The 25,054-nt window shown below is 43.9% G+C and overlaps 1 protein-coding gene across 2 annotated transcripts in view; it reads right to left on the minus strand.

Annotated features, from left to right (window-relative positions):
* Positions 1–25,054, minus strand: part of rigi (RNA sensor RIG-I) — a 65,172-nt gene that overhangs the window by 37,716 nt on the left and 2,402 nt on the right. Inside the window, exons 2-6 of one of the 2 annotated variants that reach the window (XM_068030627.1) lie at positions 14,729–14,943; positions 13,320–13,451; positions 7,957–8,138; positions 5,527–5,677; positions 1,804–1,920 (exon numbers count right to left, since the gene is read on the minus strand). In XM_068030627.1, coding sequence (XP_067886728.1) covers positions 1,804–1,920; positions 5,527–5,677; positions 7,957–8,138; positions 13,320–13,451; positions 14,729–14,735 — 589 coding nt within the window. In that variant the 5' untranslated portion in view covers positions 14,736–14,943. The remainder of the gene's footprint in view (positions 1–1,803; positions 1,921–5,526; positions 5,678–7,956; positions 8,139–13,319; positions 13,452–14,728; positions 14,944–25,054) is intronic. The other variant, XM_068030626.1, reaches the window with a different exon arrangement.

A 25,054-nucleotide genomic window follows, 5' to 3' on the forward strand; every position in this document is an offset into this window, starting at 1 on the left:
TCCTAATGTGTGGTGCCCAGAATTAGACACAATACTCCAGTTGAGGCCGAACCAGTGTTTTATAAAAAAGTTCACCATAACTTTTTTGTTTTTGTACTCATGACTTCAAGTGGGGTGTGAAGTGTCTATATTGTGGTGCACAAGACATCACAACAGTACGAGACAGGCTGGATGCACCGATAGATCTTTTCCTGTCCTGTCATTTGCATACAGAAAATGATTTTAAAAAAGGCTAATGGAATGCTGGCCTTCATATCTACAAGAGTAGAACACAAGGGGTAGAAGTAATGCTTCCACTGTATAAAGCCCTGGTTAGACCACACCTGGAGTACTGCAGCCTGTTCTGGGCATCACACCTTAGAAAAGATATACTGGCCTTGGAGAGCTGATTTACCAGAATGATACCTGGACTCCAAGAGTTAAATTGTGAGGAGAGATTACATAAACTAGGGTTGTATTGCCTGGAATTTAGAAGGTTAAGGATGATTGATTGAAGTTTAAGTTATTATGGGGAACAGATTAGGAGAAACTATTTCCACAGGTTGGGGAGCCCTCAGCCTTGGAAGCACAATCTAAAAATTAGAGCCAGACCTCTCGAGTGAAATTAGGAAACACTTCCACACACAAAAGGGTGTAGAAGTTTGGAACTCACTTCCACAAATGGCAATTGATGAGAGATCAATTGTTAATTTTAAATCTGAGATTGATATATTTTTGTTAACCAAAGGTGTTAAGGTATATGGGGCAAAGGTGGGGAAAGAGTTAGATCTCATTGAATGGCAATACAACAGACTTTAGGGGCTAAATGGCCTCCTCCTGACCCTAGATATGTTCTTAAGCAGCATTACTCACATGATACAGTAAAAGTATTCGTATGTTATCATGTAGTCTAACAGCTAGCTGCAACTGCATTACAGGGTAGTCGCTCAATCAATCATGAGAAAGTCAAACTCGTAAAGGAAATAAACTTACTGCCATGTCGTTGCTATGCTGACACGTAGTTTAATCAATTTATCATATCGCCTCTGGAATTGACTTTTGGTCAGGGAACAGGAAAAGGTCATTTAGTCCAACAATTCTGCCCCTTTCTCACTGAACTCCACGCATCTCATTTCTGTTGCATCAGACAACATAAAAGTCTTCTCATTTCACTTACCAAGCATGTCAGATTGATAGAAGCAGCCTGTATATTTGATAAATTAACAATGATATTGGCGAAGGTACATGGGTTCCTTGATAATACTTTAGCCTCGAGGCCTAGGAAACTCAGTGATAAGACAGAGTACGCCATTCAGCCCATTGTTCCTGTGCTGGCTCTTTGAAAGAGATATCCAATTCGTCCGACTTCTCCCCTGCTCTTTCCCCCATAGCCCTAAAAGTTTTCTCCATCAAGTATTTATCCAGTTCCCTTTTGAAAGCTACTGCTTCCACCCTTTCAGTCAGTGCAGTCCAGATCATAACTTGCCATGTAAAAGAATTCTCCTCATCTCGCCTCTGGTTCTTTTGCCAATGACCAGAAAAACTCAAGTCCTATTTACATTAACAAGCAGGAGAAGGGTTCAATAGGCCCAGACTCCATTCGCCCATCTTTTCATCATACCCTCAGTTGACTTTCTCCTGGTATTGGATTGTTTTTTGTGGAAAGCCCCACTCCCTTTACTCACTGATGAGCATCAGGAACAACATGAGGATCTGACTGTTGTGCTTGGGAGGAGCGGGGTGGTGTGTTGGGTGGGCTTCACTGGACAGCAAACTAAACCACCAGTGTATCGCCACCAGAGTAGGAGCACAGTTCATGCTTACCTGTACTGTTGACTGCTGCATGACAAGTGTTCCAACTTTCCGGCTCCTCTGAATACTGGACTTCCATGTATGAGCTTAAAGAGTTGCTGCTGTTCTCCCCATCTGTGTTTACCTCACCTATGGAAAAGATTTAAGAGTTACACAACCATTTTACAGTTCCAGGCATGTTTTAGATGACAACACCTTGGCCCTTACCAAAGCTCCCCACCTGGCTGTACATTCCACATTAGGCATGGCAGTGGTGGTTTGGCCCTAGTAAACAAATCACATCTGAAGGTCATTCCTGGTATGCATCTGGTACTTTCTCCTTCTTTGAGCACCTCACCTTGTTTCATCCCTCTCGCCTATACTTTAAAATCCAAAATGATTACCAGCATAAACTCACCCCCCAGTTCCTCTCCAAGATATCCTTCCTCTGCATTCCTCTCTTAGCCTCTGTGCTGGGCGACTCCTGATCCATTTCATTCTCCATCAAAACTCCTCTCCTCCTCCCTTTGAATTCAAGACCCTCCTGTCCTCCTTAAACCTCTTCTTCTATTTAAACTCTTCCCACCCTCTCAACATCTCCTGTGAACTCTCCGTGTCTAGATCACTGACAAGGCCATCAAAAGACCTACTTCCTTGTATTCCTCCTTACCCATTCCCTCCCTGCCCCCTTCCTCTGCATTCAGCCTTGGATGAAACTCTCCCCTCAAGTCATTTACAGCTGCACTTTCAATCTCTCAACCACTCGTCATTGGCCTCCATTTGTCACGATACCTCTATAGCAGTCAATTTGCTCAACTGTTGTCTCACCTGCACTGTTAATGCCCAGTAACATTACTAACCTCTCCAGCCGTGCTCGTTGTCCCTGGTACAGCCCCATCTCCATTCCCTCAAGTCCAAGAAGTACAGAATTGAACATATTTGCTGCACAACCAGTTTAGCCTTTCAACAACAGATCTGGCTGAACACATCAAATGATGATAGGCCCAAATCTCTTCTGTCAAAACTGCATTCATTCCAAGATTATACTGGAGATTCATGGTAACCCTGGCTTCTTTTCTCCATTTTCAACCTGTCCCTCCTCATTTCAGGCCCTCCTTAAAACCCAACTCTTCAATCAAGCTGTTGTCAACCCGTCTTAATATCTCTTCTTCCCTTGGCTCAGTGCTAATCTTTTCTTTGCGCTTGGGGAATTCCTTTCTAAAGGAAGGGAGAAATGTGATTAATATGGTTGAATTCATTTTTTATTTACAGGCGGTGGGTGTCACCTGAAAGGCCCAGCTTTTATTGCCCATCCCTAATTGCTCTATGAGAAGGTGCTGGTGAGTCACCTTCTTGAATACAACTGAGTGTGGCTTGCTAGGCCATTTCAGAAGGCAGTTAAGAGTCACAGAAAATTTATGGCACAGAAAGAGGCTGCTTGGCCCATCGTGTCTGTGCCGGCCAAAAAAAAAGTAGTGCCACCCAGCCTAATCCCACCTTCCGGCATTTGGTCCGTAGCCCTATAGGTTACGGCACTTCAGGTGCACATCCAGGCACCTTTTAAATGATATGAGTTTTTTTGCCTCTACCACCCTTTCAGGCAGTGAGTTCCAGACCCCTCCACCCTCTGGGTGCAAAGCTGTTTCCTCATCTCTCCTCTAATCCTTCTACCAATCACTTTAAACTTATGCACCCTAGTCACAGAACTGTCTGCTAGAGTAAATAGGCCCTTTACCGCCACTCTATCCAGGCCCATCACAATTTTGTACATCTCAATCAAATCTCCCCTCAGCTGCATTCTTCCAGTCCTGGCAACATCGTTGTAAATCTCCTCTGTACCCTCTCTAGTGCAACTACATCCTTTCTGCAATGAGGTGACCAGAACTGCACACAGTACTCAAGTTGTGGCCCAACCAATGATTTATACAGTTCCAGCAGAACCTCCCTGCTCTTGTATTCTATACCTTGGCTAATAAAGGAAAGGATTCCATGTGCCTTCTTAACCACCTTATCGACCTGTCCTGCTACCTTCAGGGATCTGTGGGCATACACTTCCTGTACACTTCTCAGTATTTCCCCATTACTCGTGTATTCCTTTGCCTGGTTTGACCTTCCCAAATGCATCACCTCACACTTCTCCGGGTTGAATTCCATTTGCCACTTTTCTGCCCACCTGTCCATTGATATCTTCCTGCAGTCCACAGCTATCCTCCTTGCTCTCAACCAGGCGGCCAATTTTTGTGCTGTCTGTAAACTTCTTGATCATTCTGCCTACATTTACATCCAAATAATTAATATATACCACAAAAAGCAAGTGACCCAGTACTGAGCTCTGTGGAACCCTACTGTCAATCGCAAAAACCCCACATTGCTGTGAGTCTGGAGTCACATATAGGCCAGACCGGATAAGGAGGGCAGATTTCCTTCTCTAAAGTGAACCAGATGGAATTTTATGATGATTTGGTAGTTACATGGCCACCATTACTGATACTAGATTTTTATTCCCGTTTTATTTGATTAATTTAATTGACTTTAAATTTCCCAGCTGCCTTGGAGAAAATTAGTATTTAAGCCAACCCAAGCCCTTTGACTTTTTTTCCTCTAGGTTTGTTCATACTGTATTACTAGCTGTGCTGGGCACTGAAATCTGAAACTTGCCATTGGCGTTACTTTCACTGCTATCACCACATTAACACTTGGACTAATAGTCGCTGGTAATGTCACCCCTGGTTACTGTCAGAGTGGCAATCCATTCCAAAGAATCTGATAATATAGTGGGGAGGGACATATAGTTTGTGCATATCGATATGCAATCTGTGCAATGTTTTAAGTGCATTTTAAAGTGAATTAGGAACATGAGAACAGGAAGAGGCCATTCAATTAGATCATGGTTGAACTAAAGGCCTGTTACTCGTCCCGAACCCGATGGGACCCGACGACATGCGTCGGGGTCGGGTCACTATTCCAGGTCCAGCTTTCTTGCTTGGGTCGGGCCAGGCTGGGCCGGGTCCGTGTCAGACATACACAGCAAGAATTGAAGGTAAGTGTTAAAAGTAAAAGCTGCGAGCCCGGGACGTCAAAGAAGGAAACTCTGAGTCTGCGCAGTGAGTGTCTCTATGACATCTTCACGCTCATGCTGCAGCTTCCTGCAGATTGGCAGTCGGAAGATAAGTAAAGGGAACATTCTGGTGGTCGGGTCGGGCGCAAGGGAAAAATGGAGGGACTCGGGCCGGGATGGGCTCGGGTCCGACGTGGTTCCGTTGGGTTCGGGTCGGGTTTTTTTTTTGTGACCTGAGCAGGCCTTTAGGCTGAACTGTATAATAACTGCCCTGATTCTGTAACTTTGAATATCCTTACCTAACAAAAATCAATTGCAGTTTTGAAATTTCAACTGACCCCCAGCCTCAACAGCCTTTTTTTGGTTTTTGGTGGGGGGGGGGTGGGGGGGGGTGGAAATAGATGTCTAGGTTTCCACTACCCTTGAAGAAGTGCTTCCCGACATCACCCCTGAACGGCCTCGCTCAAATGAAAGGTTATGCCCCCTTGTTCTGGCCTCTTCCCCAACATGAAACTGTTTCTCTCTATTTACCCCATCAACTCCTTTAATCATGTTAAAGCCCTAAGTTATATCAATGTATAATATACTTAAGGGAATTTATAAAACAAAGTTTACATTCCAATATTATGTATTGTTTACATTATTTCCTTTTAGCATATGACAATGATTTATAATGTATCAACTATTTTTGCATTTACCTGCATCTGCAGATAAGAGGCTGGTCACTGCATTATAGTTGCACCTTTCCAAAGCTACTTGAAATTCCTTGAAAAAGTGTTTTTTATCTGACCTTTGTAAACAATCGAGTAGTTTCATTGCTCCAGCTGTAGAACCTTCACGTTCAGAGACCTACGCAAAAATTTGATTAAAAGTCAGTCTTCTTCGTATTTGTCTCATTGCTTAGAGTGGGTGTTATAAGAGTCGTAGGACTGGTGGAGGTTACAGTGAGCGGGAGGGGTGGGGCCATTTGTGTTTTTTTTTTATTACCTTCTCTATTTCTGCTGCCACCTTTAATGACTTTTAAATCTGCACATCAAGGTCTTTCTATTTCATTTAAAGGGGATTTCCTTCCTCTATTACTTTCAAAATGCATTGCTTCACATCGTTCAATACAGAACTTTATCAATCACCAATGCACTTCCTGCTCACCTATGCATAACCCTCCTGCTGTCTTTCATAGTTAACAGAATTTGCTATACTTCCCACTTTAGTGTCATTGGTAAATCTGCCCTTTTGACCCATCTAGACCATTCTTCCATAACAACAATAACTTGTGTGTATATATATATATATATAAATAAAATCGTGCCTTTAATCCCCAGCAGCAGATGGTTTCCATTCCAGGGATTTAAAGGAAATAGATGAGAACATAGCAGATACTCTATATTCTTCCAAAGTTCTTTCAATTTGGGAATTGTTCTTTTAGATTGGAAAATTGCACATAACATTCTGCTATTTAAGAAAGGGGAGAGAGAGAGGGAAACCAGGAAATTATAGACCAGTTAACCTATCATCTGTTGTCGGGAATTTGCAAGAGTCTATACTTAAGGATCGGAGGACTAAACATGTCAAAAATTTTCAACTGATCAGAGAGAACCTGCATGAATTTGTAAAGGGTAGGTCACTCCTCATGAATCAGTTTGATGTTTTTTTTGAAGAGGTGACTGAAGTAGTGGACAGGGGAATGTCTGTGGATGTTATTTATAAGGACTTCCAGAAAGCATTTGATAAAGTCCCTCATAAGAAAGAGTTAGCTAAAGTTGAAACCAATGGAATTGAAGGCAAATTCTTGACCTGGTTACAAAACTGGCTGAGCGGCAGGAGACAAAGTGTAGGGATAACGTGCAGGTACTCAAATTGACAGGATGTGACTACTGGTGACCCGCAAGGATAGAAAACCACATATCCAAACATGCCGAAGCCACAAAGGAAGGCGGCATTGTAAGCCATGTAGATGGAGCTACAGAATTAAAAATAGATTAAATGAATGGGCAAAACTGTGGCAAATAAATTTCACTGTAGGCAAATATGAGGTCATCCAATTTGGATCTAAACAGGACAGAACAAGGTACTTTCTAAATAGTAAAAAGCTAGAAACTGTGGAGGTCCAAAGAGACTTGGGGGTCCAGGTACATAGATCATTAAAATGTAATGAACAGTTACAGAAAACAATCAAAAGGTCGAAAGGGATGCTGACCTTTATATAGAGAGCACAAGAATAAAAGTTAGTTGAAGTCATGCTTCAGCTATACAAAGCCCTGGTTAGACCACACCTGGAGTACTGTGAGCAGTTCTGGGCACCACACCATAGGAAGGATATATTGGCTTTGGAGAATGATATCTGGAATCCCGAGGGTTAAATTACAAGGCAAGATTACACAAACTATGGTTGCATTCCCTGGAATTTAGAAGGTGAAGGGGCGATTTGGTCCAAGTTTTCAGGATATTAAGATAGAGTAGATAGAGAGGAACTATTTCCACTGGTTGGGAGGTTTAGCACTGGGGCATAGTCTAAAAATTGGAGCCAGACTTTTCAGGAGTGAAATTAGGAAACAGTTCTTTACACAAAGGTGGTAGATTAGCCATGATCTCAGTGAATGGCAGAACAGGCTCAAGGGGCTAAATGATCTTCTGCTGTTTCTATTTTAATGTAGTAAAAACATACCAAGGTGCTTCACAGTGGTGATTATCAAATAAAATTTGACGCTGAGCCACATAAGGAGATATTAGGATAAATGACAAAAAGATTGTTGAAAGATGTAGGCTTTAAGGAGCATCTTAAAAGGAGAGAGGTTTAGATAGTCAAAGACGTTCAGGGAGTTAATTCCAGAGTTTAGGACCTACGCAGCTGAAAGCGTGGCCACCAATGGTGAAGTGATTATAATCAGGGATGTGCCAGAACTGAAAGACCACAGAAATCTTGGAGAGTTGTAGGGCTGATAAACTGAAGTGTTGAAAGAAAATTATAAAAGGCACTTTTTTTTTTTTTAAATGCCCCTCTGATTTTTTCCTCCAGGTTTGCTTGCAGCAATCTCCAGATTATCATTAATTCCTGGAGACTCAAGGACAATCCTGGAGGGTTGGCAACCCTACCTGCTTCCCCACATCCCTCAATCCGAAAGAAATACCTGTTTAATCTCTTCATGTTCTCTGGGCAGGAGACACGATGGCATAAAAGTAATAACTTCACATGGTTTTATGTTAGAAACAATTGTTTGCGAAATGCGGTCCAGTAGCTTTTTAGGCTCCTGCAGTTGTTCAATTTCAGTAAAGTCAGCATCTTCAATGGCTTTCTGCAGACCAGTGTAACCTACAAACATAACACATATAGAATATTAACATTACAAATTTTATACATCTTCGAGCCAATGAAGGTTGCCAATTCTCATGGGGTATATTCCTGGAGGTTTCATCACATACATTCCTGCCTCCAACTACCCCTCCCGAGTCAGTCTTTTATCCCTCATCTCCAATACATTAATAACTATATTAAAGGTCCTATATAAATACATGTTGTTGCGAGCACAGGGTAAATAGAAAAGACTGATTAGACGCTCGGCTTCTAGTCCTCTGGGAATTCTTGTGTCACAGAGTCATAGGGATATAAAGCATAGAAACAGGCCCTTCGGCCCATCGTGTCTGTGCCAGCCAGCAAGTATTTGGCCCGTAGCCTTGTATGCTATGGCGTTTCAAGTGCTCATCTAAATACTTCTTAAATGTTGTGAGGGTTCCTGCCTCTACCACCTCATCAGGCAGTGCGTTCCAGATTCCAACTACCCTCAGTGAAAAATGTTTTCCTCAAATTCCCTCTAAAGCTCCTGCCTCTTACCTTAAATCTATGCCCCCTGGTTATTGACACCTCCGCTAAGGGAAAAAGTTTCTTCCTATCTAACCTATCAATGCCCCTCATAATTTTGTATACTTCAATCACGTCCCCCCTCAGCCTTCTCTGCTCTAAGGAAAACAACCCTAGCCTTTTCAGTCTCTCTTTATAGCTGAAATGCTCCAGCCCAGGCAACATCCTGGTGAATATCCTCTGCACCCTCTCCAGTGCAATCACATCCTTCCTATAGTGTGGTGCCCAGAACTGTACACAGTACTCCAGATGTGGCCTAACTTGCGTTTTATACAGCTCCATCATAACCTCCCTGCTCTTATATTCTATGCCTTGGCTAATAAAGGCAAGTATCTCATATGCCTTCCTAACCGCCTTATCTACCTGTGCTGCTGCCTTCAGTGATCTATGGACAAGTACACCAAGGTCCCTCTGACCCTCTGTACTTCCTCGGGTCCTACCATTCATTGTATATTCCCTTGCCTTGTTAGTCCTCCCAAAATGCATTACCTCATACTTCTCAGGATTAAATTCCATTTGCCACTGCTCCGCCCATCTTACCAGCCCATCTATATCGTCCTGTAATCTAAGGCTTTCCTCCTCACTATTTACGACACTACCAATTTTCGTGTCATCTGCGAATTTACTGATCACACCTCCTATATTCACGTCTAAATCATTAATGTACACTACAAACATCAAGGGTCCCAGAACCGATCCCTGTGGTACACCACTGGTCACAGGCTTCCACTCGCAAAAACAACCCTTGACCATCACCTTCTGCCTCCTACCACTAAGCCAATTTTGGATCCATTTTGCCAAATTGCCCTGGATCCCATGGGCTCTTACCTTCTTAACCAATCTCCCATGCGGGACCTTATCAAAAGCCTTACTGAAGTCCATGTGGGCTACATCAATTGCTTTACCCTCATCTACACATCTAGTCACCGCCTCAAAAAATTCAATCAAGTTTGTTAGACACGATCTCCCCCGACAAAGCCATGCTGACTATCCCTGATTAATTCCTGCCTCTCCAAGTGGAGATTAACCCTGTCCCTCAGATTTTTTTCCAATAGTTTCCCTACCACTAATGTTAGACTAACCGGCCTGTATTTACCTGGTTTATCCCTGCTACCCTTCTTGACTAATGGTACCACATTCGCTGTCCTCCAATCCTCTGATACCTCTCCTGTGGCCAGAGAGGATTTGAAAATTTGTGTCAGAGCCCCTGCTATCTCTTCTCTTGCCTCACATAACAGCCTGGGATACATCTCATCTGGGCCTGGGAATTTATCCACTTTTAACCCGCTAAAACAGCTAATACTTCCTCCCTTTCAAGGCTAATATATTCAAATATATCACAATCCCCCTCCCTGATCTCTACACCTACATCGGCCTTCTCCATAGTGAACACCAATGAAAAGTAATCAGTTAAAACCTCACCCATGTCCTCCGGCTCCACACACAGATTGCCACTTTGGTCCCTAATGGGCCCTACTCTTTCCTTGGTTATCCTCTCGCCCTTAATATACTTATAAAACACCTTAGAGCCCGCCAGTGTTTTCTCATGTCCCCTCTTCGCTCTCCTAATTACTTTTTTTAAGTACCCCCCTACACTTTCTATACTCCTGTAGTGCCTCTGCTGTTTTCAGTGCTCTGAATGTGCCATAAGACTCCTTTTTTTTCCTGATCCAATCCTCTATATCTCTTGACATCCAGGGTTCCCTGGACCTGTTGGTCCTATCCTTCACCTTAATGGGTACATGTTGGCTCTGAGTTCTCACTATTTCCTCTTTGAATGACTCCCACTGGTCTGATGTAGACTTTCCTACAAGTAGCTGTTCCCAGTCCACTTTGGCCAGATCCTGTTTTATCATATTGAAATCGGCCTTCCCCCAATTCAGTACCTTTAATTTCTGGTCCATCTTTGTCCTTTTCCATAACTACCTTAAATCTTACAGAGTTATGGTCACTATCCCCGAAATGCTCCCCCACTGACACTTCTACCACTTGTCCGGCTTCATTCCCTAGTATTAGGTCCAGTACTGCTCCTTCTCTTGTAGGACTTTCTACGTACTAGCTCAAAAAGCTCTCCTGTATGCATTTTAAGAATTCCATCTCCTTTAAGCCTTTTACACTAAGACTATCCCAGTTGATATTGAAGAAGTTGAAATCCCCTACTATTATTTTTACACCTCTCGGAGATTTGCCTACATATTTGCTCCTCTATCTCTCCCTGACTGTTTGGAAGCCTGTAGTGCACTCCCAGCCAAGTGATTACCCCCGGTTCGACCCATATGGCCTCATTTGAGCGACCTTCTAAGATATCATCCCTACTTACTGCAGTAATTGACTCCTTGATCAACAGTGCAATACCACCTCCTCTTTTACCCCCACCTCTGTCTTGCCTGTAGATTCTATACCCTGGAATATTGAACTGCCAGTCCTGCCCCTCCCTCAACCATGTCTCTGTGATAGCAATATCATAATCCCATGTGCTAATCATCGCCCTCAATTCATCTGCCTTACTAGTAAGACTCCTTGCAATAAAATAGATACAATCCAGCCATGCATTTTTCACTTGTGCCTTAACAGGTCTATATTTGCTCTGCCATCCAGACTGACTTAGTTTCTCTTTCATATTTGACTGTGTGTCACCTCCTACTATACCTCCCCTCTGTATCCCATCCCCCTGCCAAGTTAGTTTAAACCCCCCATGAGTCATAAGGATGCTCCTGAGGAAGTGTGTGCCCCATCTGCCAACCTGCTATTTTAAATCTCTGGTTACCTTTCCTGAAAACTCAATTAGTTCAGGGATCAAGCTTGGGACCTTCGACATAAGGACATAAGAAATAGGAGCAGGAGTAGGCCATTTGCTCCCTCAAGCCTGTTCCACCATTCAGTATGTTCATGGCTGATCATCTACCTCAAACCAACTTTTTCACCCAATCCCTATATCCCTCGATTCCCTTAGTGTCCAAAAATCTAATCGATCTCAGTCTTGAATATGCTCAATAATTAAGCACCCACAGCCCTCTGGGTTAGAGAATTCCAAAAATTCACACATCCCAGTGAAGAAGTTTCTCCTCATCTCAGTCTGAAACTCCTTGGGGCTGCATTTTAAGAGCCCGCTGCTGGGATGGCAGCCCGCACGCATGGGCCACGCGCTGCTGAGCCATAGCAATCTACCTCTACCGCGCGGCGGCTCATATAAATAACCGGGTCGGCCCGCCCAACCCCCGCCCCCAATCACGTGGAGGGGACAGGCTGTCCGACACTGGCAATGGCATCAACTGCCTGTGTGCAGGAACTGGTGCTATTTTTAAAGGGCAGTCAGGCCAGCCAGTGAATTCAAGTTTTTAAAGTCAGAACCCTACCCCCACCCCGACTGTTGCAATAAAAATTCTATCGCCCCTTTCCCACTCCCAATACCAATAACATTAAGTATTTGCCCTTTCGGTCCAAAACACCTACCTTTGAAATATGACCACCCACTCCCATACTGAACAAAGTTTAAAGTTCACCCCTTCCCAACATTCCCTACACTCATGACGATTATTTGATCCCGTTCCCCCCCACCGTGCTAAAGATCTTAACTCCCGCCTCCCCCCCCCACCAGTGTCATGCCTGCATTTCCAAGCTCCGAAGATTGCGGTGGAGCCGTAAGCTCCCAGGTACTGCATGTATTCATTTACATATTTAAATGCAGGTGCCGCCACGGAGCCTCGCCTCCGCTGGGGAGGATCGGGCCCGGCCCTCCAAGCATCGGGCTCCGTGGTGCGCCTCTGCCGGAACGATCTTCTGCCCCCCGCCCACCACGGGGCCAACCTTGGGAGCTCGGTACAATCCAGCCCCTTATCATGGTCTGTATTGGTTCAGTGTCTTTCCAAACAATGCACTAATCCACCAAAAAGGAGGTATCATCTAAGAAACAAAACTTTTCAAGTGAATCCCCCAATATTTTCTACTGTTCACTTAAATTCCCTATCACTCCCTCCCCCCAAAAGGATCAATTCTCTCTGTCCATCCTACCTTCGACAGCACCTTCCAAACCTGCAACCTCTATCATCTAAAAGGACAAGGGCAGCAAATGCATGGGACACCACCACCTGCGAGTTCCCCTCCAAGTCACACAACATCCTGACTTGGAACTATATCGCCATTTCTTCAGAGTCGCTGGGTCAAAATCCTGGAACTCCCTCCGCAACAGCACTGTGGGTGTACCTACACCAGATGGACTGCAGCAGTTCAAGAAGATGGCTCAACACCACTTTCTCAAGGGCAATTAGAGATGGGCAACAAATGCAGGCCTTGCTAGTGACAGTCATATCCCAAGAAAGAAAAAAAAACACCATCCCGCTGACACCAAAGTACAGAGGTCCAAATAATGCAAAATGTTTCTTTATGTCTCCCCAGCTGACAAAATAGCCTTGCCCTTTAAATGTTGCAAACTCTCTGTTCATTGATGAGTAATTCAGTAGACTGCGCATCTTTAACATTGAGGCATTGGTAAAGTAATAACCAGTAAAGTTAATGGCACATTCACCAAGAATCTTACTTACCCACATGGTGATGTACTTTAGAAATGATCTTTGATGAGAACAAAACAGTATGAATTATATAATTGTAGCTTCCACACAGCATTCGCTCACTCACCTGTTGCTGCTAGTTCATCTAAAAATGCTCGGTACCATCCTTTTTCATCCAATTTTACCAGACAGTCAAGAAAAAGCTCTGCAGACTTTATGACTGATGTTTTTTCCAATGACAGGATTATATCAGTATCAACTGGGGAGAGAGAACATTGCAAATCATTAACAAAATTGAAGTAAGTTGCCAATGTAAGTGCGAGCATGAAGTAAAGATGAAGCATACAGACTAGGAAGGAAAACAATGCCCATGTGCAAGTGTTGTCAACTCTGGTTGGACATCCTCCTGTAGGTTCCATCACATAACATCCCACATCCAACTGCCCCACCTCCCCATACTCCCATTGATCAGCCAACATGTCAATCTTCGTGGTTCCCCACCTTCCAACAGCAAACAGAAAGTGAATGTATGCCATCTACAAGCCACGCACCATTATGACTTGGAATTATATCGCCGTTCCTTCACTGTCGCTGGGCCAAAATCCTGGAACTCCCTTCCTTAACAGCACTGTGGGTGGGATTAAACTGGGTGGCTCATTTTTCAGCTGGAATAGATACGATGGGCCAAGTGGCCTCTTCCTGTGCTGTAAACATTATATGATTCAACACAGGAGGAGGCCATTTGGCCCATCGTGTCCATGCTGGCAGGAACAACTAACTGCCTATTCAACCTGCCCTTCCATCTTCATGTGACTCCAGACCCACAGCAATGTGGTTGACTCTTAAATGCCCTCTGAAATGGCCTAGCAAGCCACTCGGTTGTATCTAACCACAAAGTCAATAAGGAATTAAACTGACGACCACCCGGCATCAACCTGGGCACCGAAACGACGACGGCAAAACCAGCCTTGTCGACCCTGCAAAGTCCTGCTTACTAACATCTGGGGGCTTGTGCCAAAGTTGGGAGAGCTGTCCCACAGACTAGTCATGCAACAACCTGACATTGTCTGGAAGGTATGATTCCGTGAGTATGACAATGTCCCGGACACCGCCATCACCATCCCCGGTTATGTCCTGTCCCACTGGCAGGACAGATCCAGAGGTGGAGGCACAGTGGTATACTGTCAGGAGGGAGTTGCCCTGGCAGTTGCCCTAGGAGTCCTCAACATCGATTCCAGACCCCATGAAGTATCATGGCATCAGGTCAAACAGGGGCAAGGAAACCTCCTGCTGATTACCACCTACTGCCGCCCCCCACCCCCTCAGCTGATGAGTCAGTACTCCTCCATGTTAAACACCACTTGGAGGAAGCAGGGACGGTGACAAGGGTGCAGAATGTACTCTGGGTGGGGGACTTCAATGTCCATTACCAAGAGTGGCTCGGTAGAACCACTACTGACCGAGCCCTAAAGGACACAGCTGCGTGACTGGGTCTGCGGCAGGTGGTGAGGGAACTAACAAAAGGGAAAAACATACCTGACATCGTCCTCACCAATCTGCCTGCTGCAGATGCATCTGTCCATGACAGTATTGGTGGGAGTGACCACCGCACAGTCCTTGTAGAGCCAAAGTCCCGACTTCACATTGAGGATACCCTCCATCGTGTTGTGTGGGATTACCACCTTGGTAAATGGGACAGATTCCAAACAGGTCTAGCAATAGTTGTTTGGTAGTACAAAACTTGAGTATTGCTGAAAATAGAGACATTATGTCGAAGCTTTTCATCTTGCACTCATCAGGACAACCACAAGAATACAAATGTAAGGGAAAACAACAAATTTATACAGTATAACAAGAGTGTGCTGACTCGTTGGCGAGTGAACTCTGATTGTTAGAGGCGTTGCCATGGAGAATGCATGAGTTAACAGTGGCTGATGGTTAACTGCCAAGCTTTGTTTGAAATTTAAACCAGGCAGCTTGACTCTAATTGGTCAAGGCAATGCCCTGAGGAAGGAACCAGTGAATGGCTGTCACTTATTTTGTTTCGCTGAAAAGTATGTTTGTACATATTCTTTGTCTGCAAAGAACAGGGCCCTGTGTATTAATATATGTAGCTTCCAGTATGCGCAAATGCACCACACTGCGAGCACTACAGACAATCTTAAATTGGTTGTCAGCGTAATTCTTAGCACACTGAGGATTATTTAGCAAATGTTGTCCAATCGTGGAATCACATTTAATGTTGGACACAGTGTTTCGAATTTTGCAAGCACGGGCTGGTTGGGTACGGCCTATACCTTGCCTGTTGCGAACAGTTGAACGGACATGTTATTTGGTACCATCTGCCAGTTTTTGGGATGTATGGCCTACATATCTTTATTGAAATTCATACATCACATTACTCATTTGAGTGATAGGCAGGACGTCTTTTTGGCTTGACGGCAGCATCCTGTTAGTGGCGAACACCACACGTGTTGCTACTGCATAGTTTTTATTTAGTTTATTTATTTAGAGATACAGCACTGAAACAGGCCCTTTGGCCCACCGAGTCTGTGCGGACCATCAACCACCCATTAATACTAATCTTACATGAATCCCATATTCCTACCACATCCCCACAATTGCCCTACAACCTACCTATACTAGGGGAAATTTATAATGGCCAATTTACCTATCAACCTGCAAGTCTTTGGCTGTGGGAGGAAACCGGAGCACCCGGCGAAAACCCACGCGGTCACAGGGAGAACTTGCAAACTCTGGAGCTGTGAGCTGTGAGGCTGCGGTGCTAACCACTGCGCCGCCTTGCTAGCTAGCTTCACCTGTTGCTCAAACTTTTGGGTTACATTATTGTTCCAGGGTAATATGAGGTAGACTGGCACTTTTCAGGGCTGAAAATGACGGCCTGAGGCCCGTTCATAAGTTTGAGCGATATACAATGAGAAATGATCTGATCAGGGTAGCCATTGTCACGCAGGATGTCTTTGATTTGCCCTATCAAGCTTGCATGGGGAACAAATGGCTCGGGCCCTATTTACGAGGTTGCCGATAAGGCTAATCTTATAGGTTAAGGTAGGTTTACCGCAAACCTACCTTCACTGGTCAATAAATGCGTTGGAATTCTTACAGTTCCTAATAACCCTGGTTCAATGATGAGTGCAGGAGGGCATGCCAGGAGCAGCACCAGGCATACCTCAAAATGAGGTGTCAACCTGGTGAAGCTACAACCCAGAACTAACTGCATGCCAAACAGCATAAGCAGCATGCAATAGATAGAGCTAAGCAATCCCACAACCAAAAGCCTCCTCCTGAAGTCCCCAGCATCACAGATGCCTGACTTCAGCCAATTCGATTCACTCCATGTGATACCAAGAAATGACTGAAGGCACTGGATACTGCAAAGGCTATGGGTCCTGACAACATTCCAGCAATAGTACTGAAGACCTGCGCTCCAGAACTTGCCATGCCCCTAGCCAAGCTGTTCCAGTACAGCTACAACACTGGCATCTACCCTGCAATGTGGAAAATTGCCCAGGTATGTCCTGTACACAAAAGGCAGGACAAATCCAACCCGGCAAATTACTGCCCCAGTCTACTCTCAATCATCAGTAAAATGATGGAAGGTGTCGTCAACAGTGCTATCAAGTGGCACTTTCTTAGCAATGACCTGCTCAGTGATGCTCAGTTTGGGTTACATCAGGGCCACTCAGCTCCTGACCTCATTACAGTCTTGGTTCAAATGTGGACAAAAGAGCTGAACTCAAGAGGTGAGGTGAGAGTGACTGCCCTTGACATCAAGTCAGCATTTGACCAAGTATGGCATCAAGGAGCCTAGCAAAACTGGAGTCATTGGGAATCAAGGGGAAAACTCTCCGCTGATTGGAGTCATACCTAGCGCAAAGCAAGATGGTTGCGGTTGTTGGAGGTCAATCATCTCAACTCCAGGACATCACTGCAGGAGTTCCTCAGGATAGTGTCCTAGGCCCAACCATCTTCAGCTGCTTCATCATTGACCTTCCTTCAATCATAAGGTCAGAAGTGGGGATGTTCGCTGATGATTGCACAATGTTCATCACCATTCGTGACTCCTCAAATACTGAAGCAGTCTGTGTAGAAATGCAGCAAGACCTGGACAATATCCAGTTGATGAGTGGCAAGTAACATTCGTGCCAACAAGTGCCAGGCAATGACCATTGCCAACAAGACAGAATCTAACCATCTCCCCTTGACATTCAATGCATTATGATCGCTGAATCCCCCACTATCAACATCCTGGGGTTACCATTGACCAGAAACTGAACAGGAGTAGCGATATAAATACTGTGGCTACAAAGTAGGTCAGAGGCTAGGAATCCTGCGGCGAGTAACTCACCTCCCGACTCCCTAAAGCCTGTCCACCATCTACAAGACACAAGTCAGGAGTGTGATGGATTACTCTCCACTTGCCTGGATGGGTGCAGCTTCAACAACACTCAAGAAACTCGATACTATCCAGGACAAAGCAGTCCGCTTGATTGGCACCCCATCCACAAACATTCACTTCCTCCACCACTGGTGCACAGTGGCAGCATCATGTACCACCTACAAGATGCACTGCAGCAACGCACCAAGGCTCCTTAGACAGCACCTTCCAAACCCACGGCCTCTACCAACTAGAAGGACAAGGGCAGCAGATTCAATGAGAACACCATCACCTGCAAGTTCCCCTCCAAGTCACACACCATCCTGATGTGGAACTATATCGCCGTTCCTTTACTGTCGTTGGGTCAAAATTCTGAAATTCCCTTCCTAACAGCACTCTCTTGGTGTACCTACTCCACATGGACTGCAGGGGTTCAACAAGGCAGCTCACCACCACCTTCTCAAGGGCAATTAGGATGAGGGATTGGCAATAAATGCTGGCCTGGCCAGCGATGCCCACATCCCATGAATGAATTTTAAAAAAACAGGTCCTTCTGCTCCTGCATCCATTTCATTCAGTTGTCCCAGTTTGAACTATCATCCCTTGTGATAAAAGTCTAGCATTGCTGGCAATTGTGGAGAGATGCTGAGCCTGGGCCTTGCCTTGCCTTCCAGCATGCCTCCGTTTGATCTTGTGGCACCTACTGTTTCATAACAATACACTACATTAATGCTCTGTTCTTGCATATGTCTCTAAATGTCTGAAAATCTCCACCTCTTTCAAGTTAACTGTTTGTTGTCCTGTAAACACATATTGACAATTGTATTGTTTAATTTCCTATTTCTTCTATCCACACGCGTTCTCTCTTAATTCAACCCCTTCTCAGGACATTGTCATGTTCTGCTGCTGGGATACAAACTGCTGCTGCTGCCCAACCCATTTTGTGCTCTTCATATCTCTCCTGAAAATGTCATGACCAGGAATATAAAACTCCCGTCCTGTTCAAACTTGAGCTTTTTCTTTAGCAACCATGTCATATTCACCATAATTATACTTCTGATCCTCGAATTTTGTCTTCAATACTTTGCCCATTCACATACATAATGCTCAATCCTGACTCATGTGTTGTTGGATCATCAACCCTTACTTATTTTCTTGCTCATCTCATTTAAAAGAAAAATCCTCACCTTTTCTACAAGTTTTTTTAAATGTTACCTGAAAGACTTTTCTTTCCTTGTCTTCTGATAATATTTTTGCACTGTTTAAACCTTCTGCTGTCACAACAAATTTATTAATCTTGCTTTCCTTGCCAGAGTCTTCATCCGAGACTTTTTTTTTTACACGACCCCCTCCCACCTTGTCATATTCATTTAAATCCCCCTCCTCCCCATCACTGTTCTACTTTACTGCCCTAGTAGGACATTGGCATTACTTCAGTTCAGGTAAAGGTATCTCTGGAGATGCTGGTTAGAACAATGCATGTGTATGGAATGAAAGAAAATTGAGAAGGATTGGGTAGAAAGTTGGTTGACGGACAAGAACTAATGAGTTAGGGTTCTGCTTAGATGGGGTCAGTGCCAAGCCTACTGTTTTCCCTCTGTGTATTTGGACTTGCATATAGGGAGCATAATCTCAAATTTTGTTAACAATGTCAAAAGTAGGAGGTTTGATAAACAGAGAGAACTTGAGGAAGCGACACACAGGATAGCGAATTAAATGGGAGGGGCAGGTTAGCCAAACAGGAGAGCGTTAAACAATGTATTTTGAGAGGAAAAGCAAGGTGTGAGGAACCTGTGTTTAAAGAAATGACACTGAAGAGTGCAAACGAACAGAAAGACACAGGGTTCAAATACATAAAGAAAACACTGTGGATGCTGGAAATCGGAAATAGCAGAAAATGCTGGCAACACTCACAGCAGGTAAGGCAGCATCTCTGTGGAGAGGGAAACAGAGTTAATATTTAGGTTGAAGAGCTTTCATCAGAATTTTTCTCATTTATTGCTTATCCCTGATTGCCTTCGAGAGGAGGTGGTGAGCTGCCTTCTTGACAAACAGAGGTTTATAAGGCCATTTCAGAGAGCAGTTAAGAGTCAACCAGATTTCTGTGGGTCTGGAGTCACATATGGGCCAGATTTCTTTCCCTAAAGAACATTAGAACCAGATGAGTTTTATGACAATCCAATTGTTCCATGGTCACCATTATTTTATTTTTATTATTCCAGATTTATTTAATTCATTGAATCTAAATTCCCCACCTGAAGTGGGGATTGAACTCGTGACTCTGGATTATCAGTCACTATGCTACCACACCCATTAATTGGGAAGAAGTTTGAGATTTAACAGATATTAAACAACAGGGGCAAGGGAGGGTGTCAGTGGAGAAAAGAACAAAGGGAAAGGTCTGTGATAGGGTGGAGGGCAGGACTCCTTTCTCTTTGTTCATCCCTCCTCTGCCCAGTTTAAATGGTAGCTGGTTTTCTGAAGGCTGAAGAAAGAAATTACAAGTTAGTTAACTACTTTACCTACAATAAGGATAATCTACATGAATGTAGCATTGCAAATCTGGAGGTGATCTGATCTATTATATAAACAGAAAATGCTGCAAAATACACAGCAGCATCTGTGGTGACCCTTCATCAGAACCTAAAGCATTAACTCTGTTTCTCTTCCTAAAGATGCTGCCTGACCTACTGAATGTTGCCAGCATTTTTGGTTTATATTTCAGATTTCCAACATCTGCAGTATTTTGCCTTTATATTAACTGATCTATTACCTAGTATAACATGGCAAAACAATACTGATATTAATATTGGCCCAAAGCCAATGGAGCTTTCTGAAATTGTTGGATGAAAAAAGACCAAGATCCACCTACAAAACAAAAATTCTGCAGATGCTGGAAATCTGAAATAAAAGCAGAAAATGCTGGCAACTCTCACAGCAGGTCAGGCAGCATCTATGGAGAGAGAAACAGAGTTAACGTGTCAGGTTGATGACCCTTCGCCAGAACTGGCAAAGGTTGGAGATGTAACAGGTTTTATGCAAGTACAGAGGCAGGGAAAGGGGGGAGGGGGAAAAGGGCAAAAAGGAAGCTCTGTGATAGAGTGGAAGGCAAGAGAAATTAATTGACAAGAGGGATGATGGTACAAGGCAAAAGGAGACGGTAATGGGACAAGTAAAGAATCAAAAGATGGGTCTCGAAGAGGTGCAAATGGGAATAGCAGAACTATTACCAGTACCTGCTATCCAGAAAAAGGAATAAGTGTTATGATCTAAAATTGTTGAACCTGATGTTGAATCTGGAAGGCTGTAAAGTGCCTAACCAAAAGATGAGATGCTGTTCCTTGAGCTTCATTGGAGCAGTGTCGGAGGCAAAGGACAGAGAGTTCAGAGTGAGTGGGATGGAGAATTATGATGCCAAGCAACCGGCAGCTCAGGGTCATGTTTGTAGATTGAACAGAGGTGTTCAGTCCATCTAGTTCATCTTCTACCATTCTGATAGTCATATGATGCAACAACAATGGAGCTTTTGACTAATCACAGCAATCGATCTCAATCAATTAGCTTACAACAGACTCAGCCACATGGTGAGGAAAACCTTCAGTAGTGGATAACTTTGGGAATCATAGGTCCAAACTCAACTTTGAAGGCCCTCAAATTATTTCTTCAGACATAATCCCAATGTATGATTTATCTCTTGCACCTGGTGACAAATCAAATGTTTTTCCTGTTTTATGCGTGCCAATTTTATTGATGACGAGAACACTTTGTTTTAACATTATTTTTCTTTAAATGGGGCCTCTCAGCAGTCCCAACAAAAACAATCTTGTTTTTATTTCCGATTTCCAGCATCCGCAGTATTTTGTTTTTAATATAGAATTCCGGATCAGGATTATTAATCTGGAAGCTGAACTGTAAACATTGCACAACATAAGGGAGGGGGAGAAATAACAGCACATTTTGTACCGGAAGACGGTCACATCTCTTAGAACAGGGTCATCTGCTTTGGTCAGCAGTGAGGGACAGGAGGATGAGACCACGAGTGAGCAGGTAATGGGACTGAGCAGACAGTAGTGGAGGATCCTCAGGCTTTGCAACTGTTAAACAGGTTTGAGGTGCTCTCAACCTGTGTGGACGAAAGCGAAGTCTATAAGTTGGATGAGCAGACTGGACATGGCACTGTGGTACAGGAGGCCATTCAAGTGGGGGGAGCAAAAAGGAATGTAGTCGTAGTAGGGAGTAGTATAGTGAGGGGGATTAACACTGTTCTGTGCAGCCAAGAGCGTGAGTCCAGAAGGCTCTTGCCAGGGTTCAGGATATCTGCTCAGGGCTGGACAGGAACTTGGAGTGGGAGGGGGAGGATCCAGTTGTCATGGTCCATGTAGGTACCAATGACATAGGTAGGACGAGGAAAGAGGTTCTGCTTAGACAGTATGAGGAGCTAGGCACCAAATTGAAGAGCAGAACCTCAAGAGTAATCATCTCTGGATTATTACCTGAGCCACGTGCCAATTGGCAGAGGGCACATAAGATTAGTGAAATGAATATTTGGCTCAAAGACTGGTGTGGGAGAAGTGGGTTTCAGTTTGTGAGGCACTGGCACCAGTACTGGGGAAAGTAGGGGCTGCACTGCTGGGACAATCTGCACCTGAACTGTGCTGGGACCAGCGTTCCAGCAAACCGTATAACTAGGAAAGTAGAGAGGGCTTTAAACTAAACAAGGAGGGTGAGGGATCAAGTTTGGGTAGATGTAGCAAACCAAGTGGTACAGTCATGGCAGGAAAGCAGAATAGTAATATGGGAAATGAAGGGCAGAGAATGGCAGAAAGGGACAGAGAGAAAAAAAAACTAATAACACACCAACAGTCACGATTAGAAGAATAACAAAAAGACAAAACTAAAGGCTCTGTATCTAAATGCATGTGTTGTTCATAACAAAGCAGACGAACTGATAGCGCACATTGAAGTAAATAAATATGATCTGATAGCCATCACGGAGACGTGGCTGCAGGATGACAAGGATTGGGTCTGAATATTGAGGGATAAAAGACTTTCAAGAAGAATAGGGATCTAGGTAAAGGTGGAGGAGTAGCACTGTTAATCAAGGATGGCATTGGTGCAATAGTTAGAGATGATCTTGGTTCAGGAGATCAGGATGTAGAGTCGGTTTGGGTGGAGATAAGGAATAGTAGGGGTAAGAAGCCACTAGTGGGAGTGGCCTACAGGCCTCCTAACAGTAACCACATTGTAGGATGAAGTATACAAGAAATATTGGGTGCTAGTGATAAAGGGATGGCAATAATCATGGGTGATTTTAATTTACATATAAACGGGAAAAATCAGATAGGCAATAGTAAGTAGCCTGGATGAGGAGTTCATAGAATGCTTTCATGATAGAGAGCAGCAGGTTCTGGAACCAACTAGAGAGCAGGTTATATTATACTTGTCACGTGTAACGTGACAGGATTAATTAATTACCTCAATGTAAAGGCACCTCTAGGTAACAGGGACCACAATATGATTGAATTTTACATCCAGTTTGAAGGAGAGATATGAAAAGTTATGAGTGGCATGGACAGAGTGGATAGTCAGAAGATTTTTCCCAGGGTGTAAGAGTCAGTTACTAGGGGACATAGGTTTAAGGTGCGAGGGGCAAAGTTTAGAGGGGATGTGCGAGGCAAGTTTTTTTTTTTTAAACACAGAGGGTGCTGAGTGCCTGGAACTTGCTGCCAGGGGAGGTGGTGGAAGCAGGTATGATAGCGACGTTTAAGAGGCATCTTGACAAATACATGAATAGGATGGGAATAGAGGGATACGGACCCCAGAAGTGCAGAAGGTTTTAGTTTAGACAGGCATCAAGATCGGCGCAGGCTTAGAGAGCCAAATGGCCTGTTCCTGTGCTGTACTGTTCTTTGTTCTTTCCTTTTGAGAGAAGAGTGAGTCTAAGACTAGTATTTTAAACTTAAATAAGGGGATGAAAGCTGAGCTAGCTGAAGTGAACTGGGTTATAAGGCTAGGAGATAGATCAATAGAGAAGCAGTTGCAGACATTTAAGGGCATATGTCAGAATACTCAGGATAAGTATACTATAGTATACTATAAAGAAAAATTCCAAGGGGAGAACCCACCATCCATAGTTAACTAAAGAAGTTAAGGAAGGCATAAAACTTAAGGAAAAGATATTTAATTGCGCATAGATGATTAGCAGGTCAGATGATTGGTCAGAATATAAAGAACGGCAGAGAATGACTAAAAGGTTAATCAGGAGAAAGAAATTAGAATATGAGAGGAAGCTAGCTAGAAATGTAAAAACAGATTGCAAAGAGTTTCTACAGGTATTTAAAAAAAAAGTAAAATTGGTTCTCTAGAGAGTGAGAATGGGGAGTTAATAGTAGATAATAAGGAAATGGCAGATGAAATTAACAAATATTTTGCTTCTGGCTTCACTAGAGGATACAAAAAACATTCCAGTAATAACTGTAAATCAGGTGGTGGAAGGAAGAGAGAAACTTGGTGAAATTACAATCACCAGGGAAGCAGTACTCAGCAAACTGATGGAGCTGTGGGCTGACAAGTCCCCGGGTCCTGTTGGGCTTCATCCTAGGGTCTTAAAATAGGTGGCTAATGAGGTAGTAGATGCATTGGTGTTAATTTTTCAAAATTTGCTAGATTCTGGAAAGGTTCCATCAGACTGGAAAGAAGCAAATATAACCCCTCTATTCAAGCCGGGGGGGTGGGGGGGGGGGAGGCAGAAAATGGGTAACTATAGGCCAGTTAGCTTTACGTCTGTCGTGGGGGAAGTGTTAGAATCGGTTAAGGAGGCTATAGCTGGACACTAAGAAAAACTCAAGGTAATCGGGAATGGTCAGCATGGTTTTGGAAAGGGAATTCATGTTTAACCAATTTATTGGAGTTATTTGAAGGAGTAACCTGCGCTGTGGTTAAAGGGGAGCCCATTGATGTACTGTACTTGGATTTCCAGAAGGCATTTGACAAGGTGCCACATGCAAGATTATTGCACGAGGTAGGAGCTCATGGTGTAGTGGGTGACATAATAGCATCGACAGGGCTTGTTTTCACTGGAATTTAGAAGAATGAGGGAGACTTGATTGAAGTATATAAAATCCTGAACGGTCTTGACAAGGTGGATGTGGAAAGGATGTTTCCTCTTGTGGGTGAGTCCAGAACTAGGGGGTACTGATGTTAAATTAGGGTTGCCCTTTTAGGACAAAGATAAGGAGAATTTTTTTCTCAGAGCGTTCTGCGACTTTGGAACTCTCTGCCTCAGAAGGTGATGGAGGCGGGGTCACTGAATATTTTTAAGGTGGAGGTAGATAGATTCTTGTTAGGCAAGGTTATCAGGGGTAGATGGGAGTGTGGAATTCGAGACACAATCAGATCAGCCATGATCTTATTGAATGGCGGACTAGGCTAGAGGGGCCAAATGGCCTACTTCTGCTCCTATT

This window comes from Heterodontus francisci, chromosome 4 (assembly GCF_036365525.1).
Source record: "Heterodontus francisci isolate sHetFra1 chromosome 4, sHetFra1.hap1, whole genome shotgun sequence".
Lineage (NCBI taxonomy): Eukaryota > Metazoa > Chordata > Chondrichthyes > Heterodontiformes > Heterodontidae > Heterodontus > Heterodontus francisci.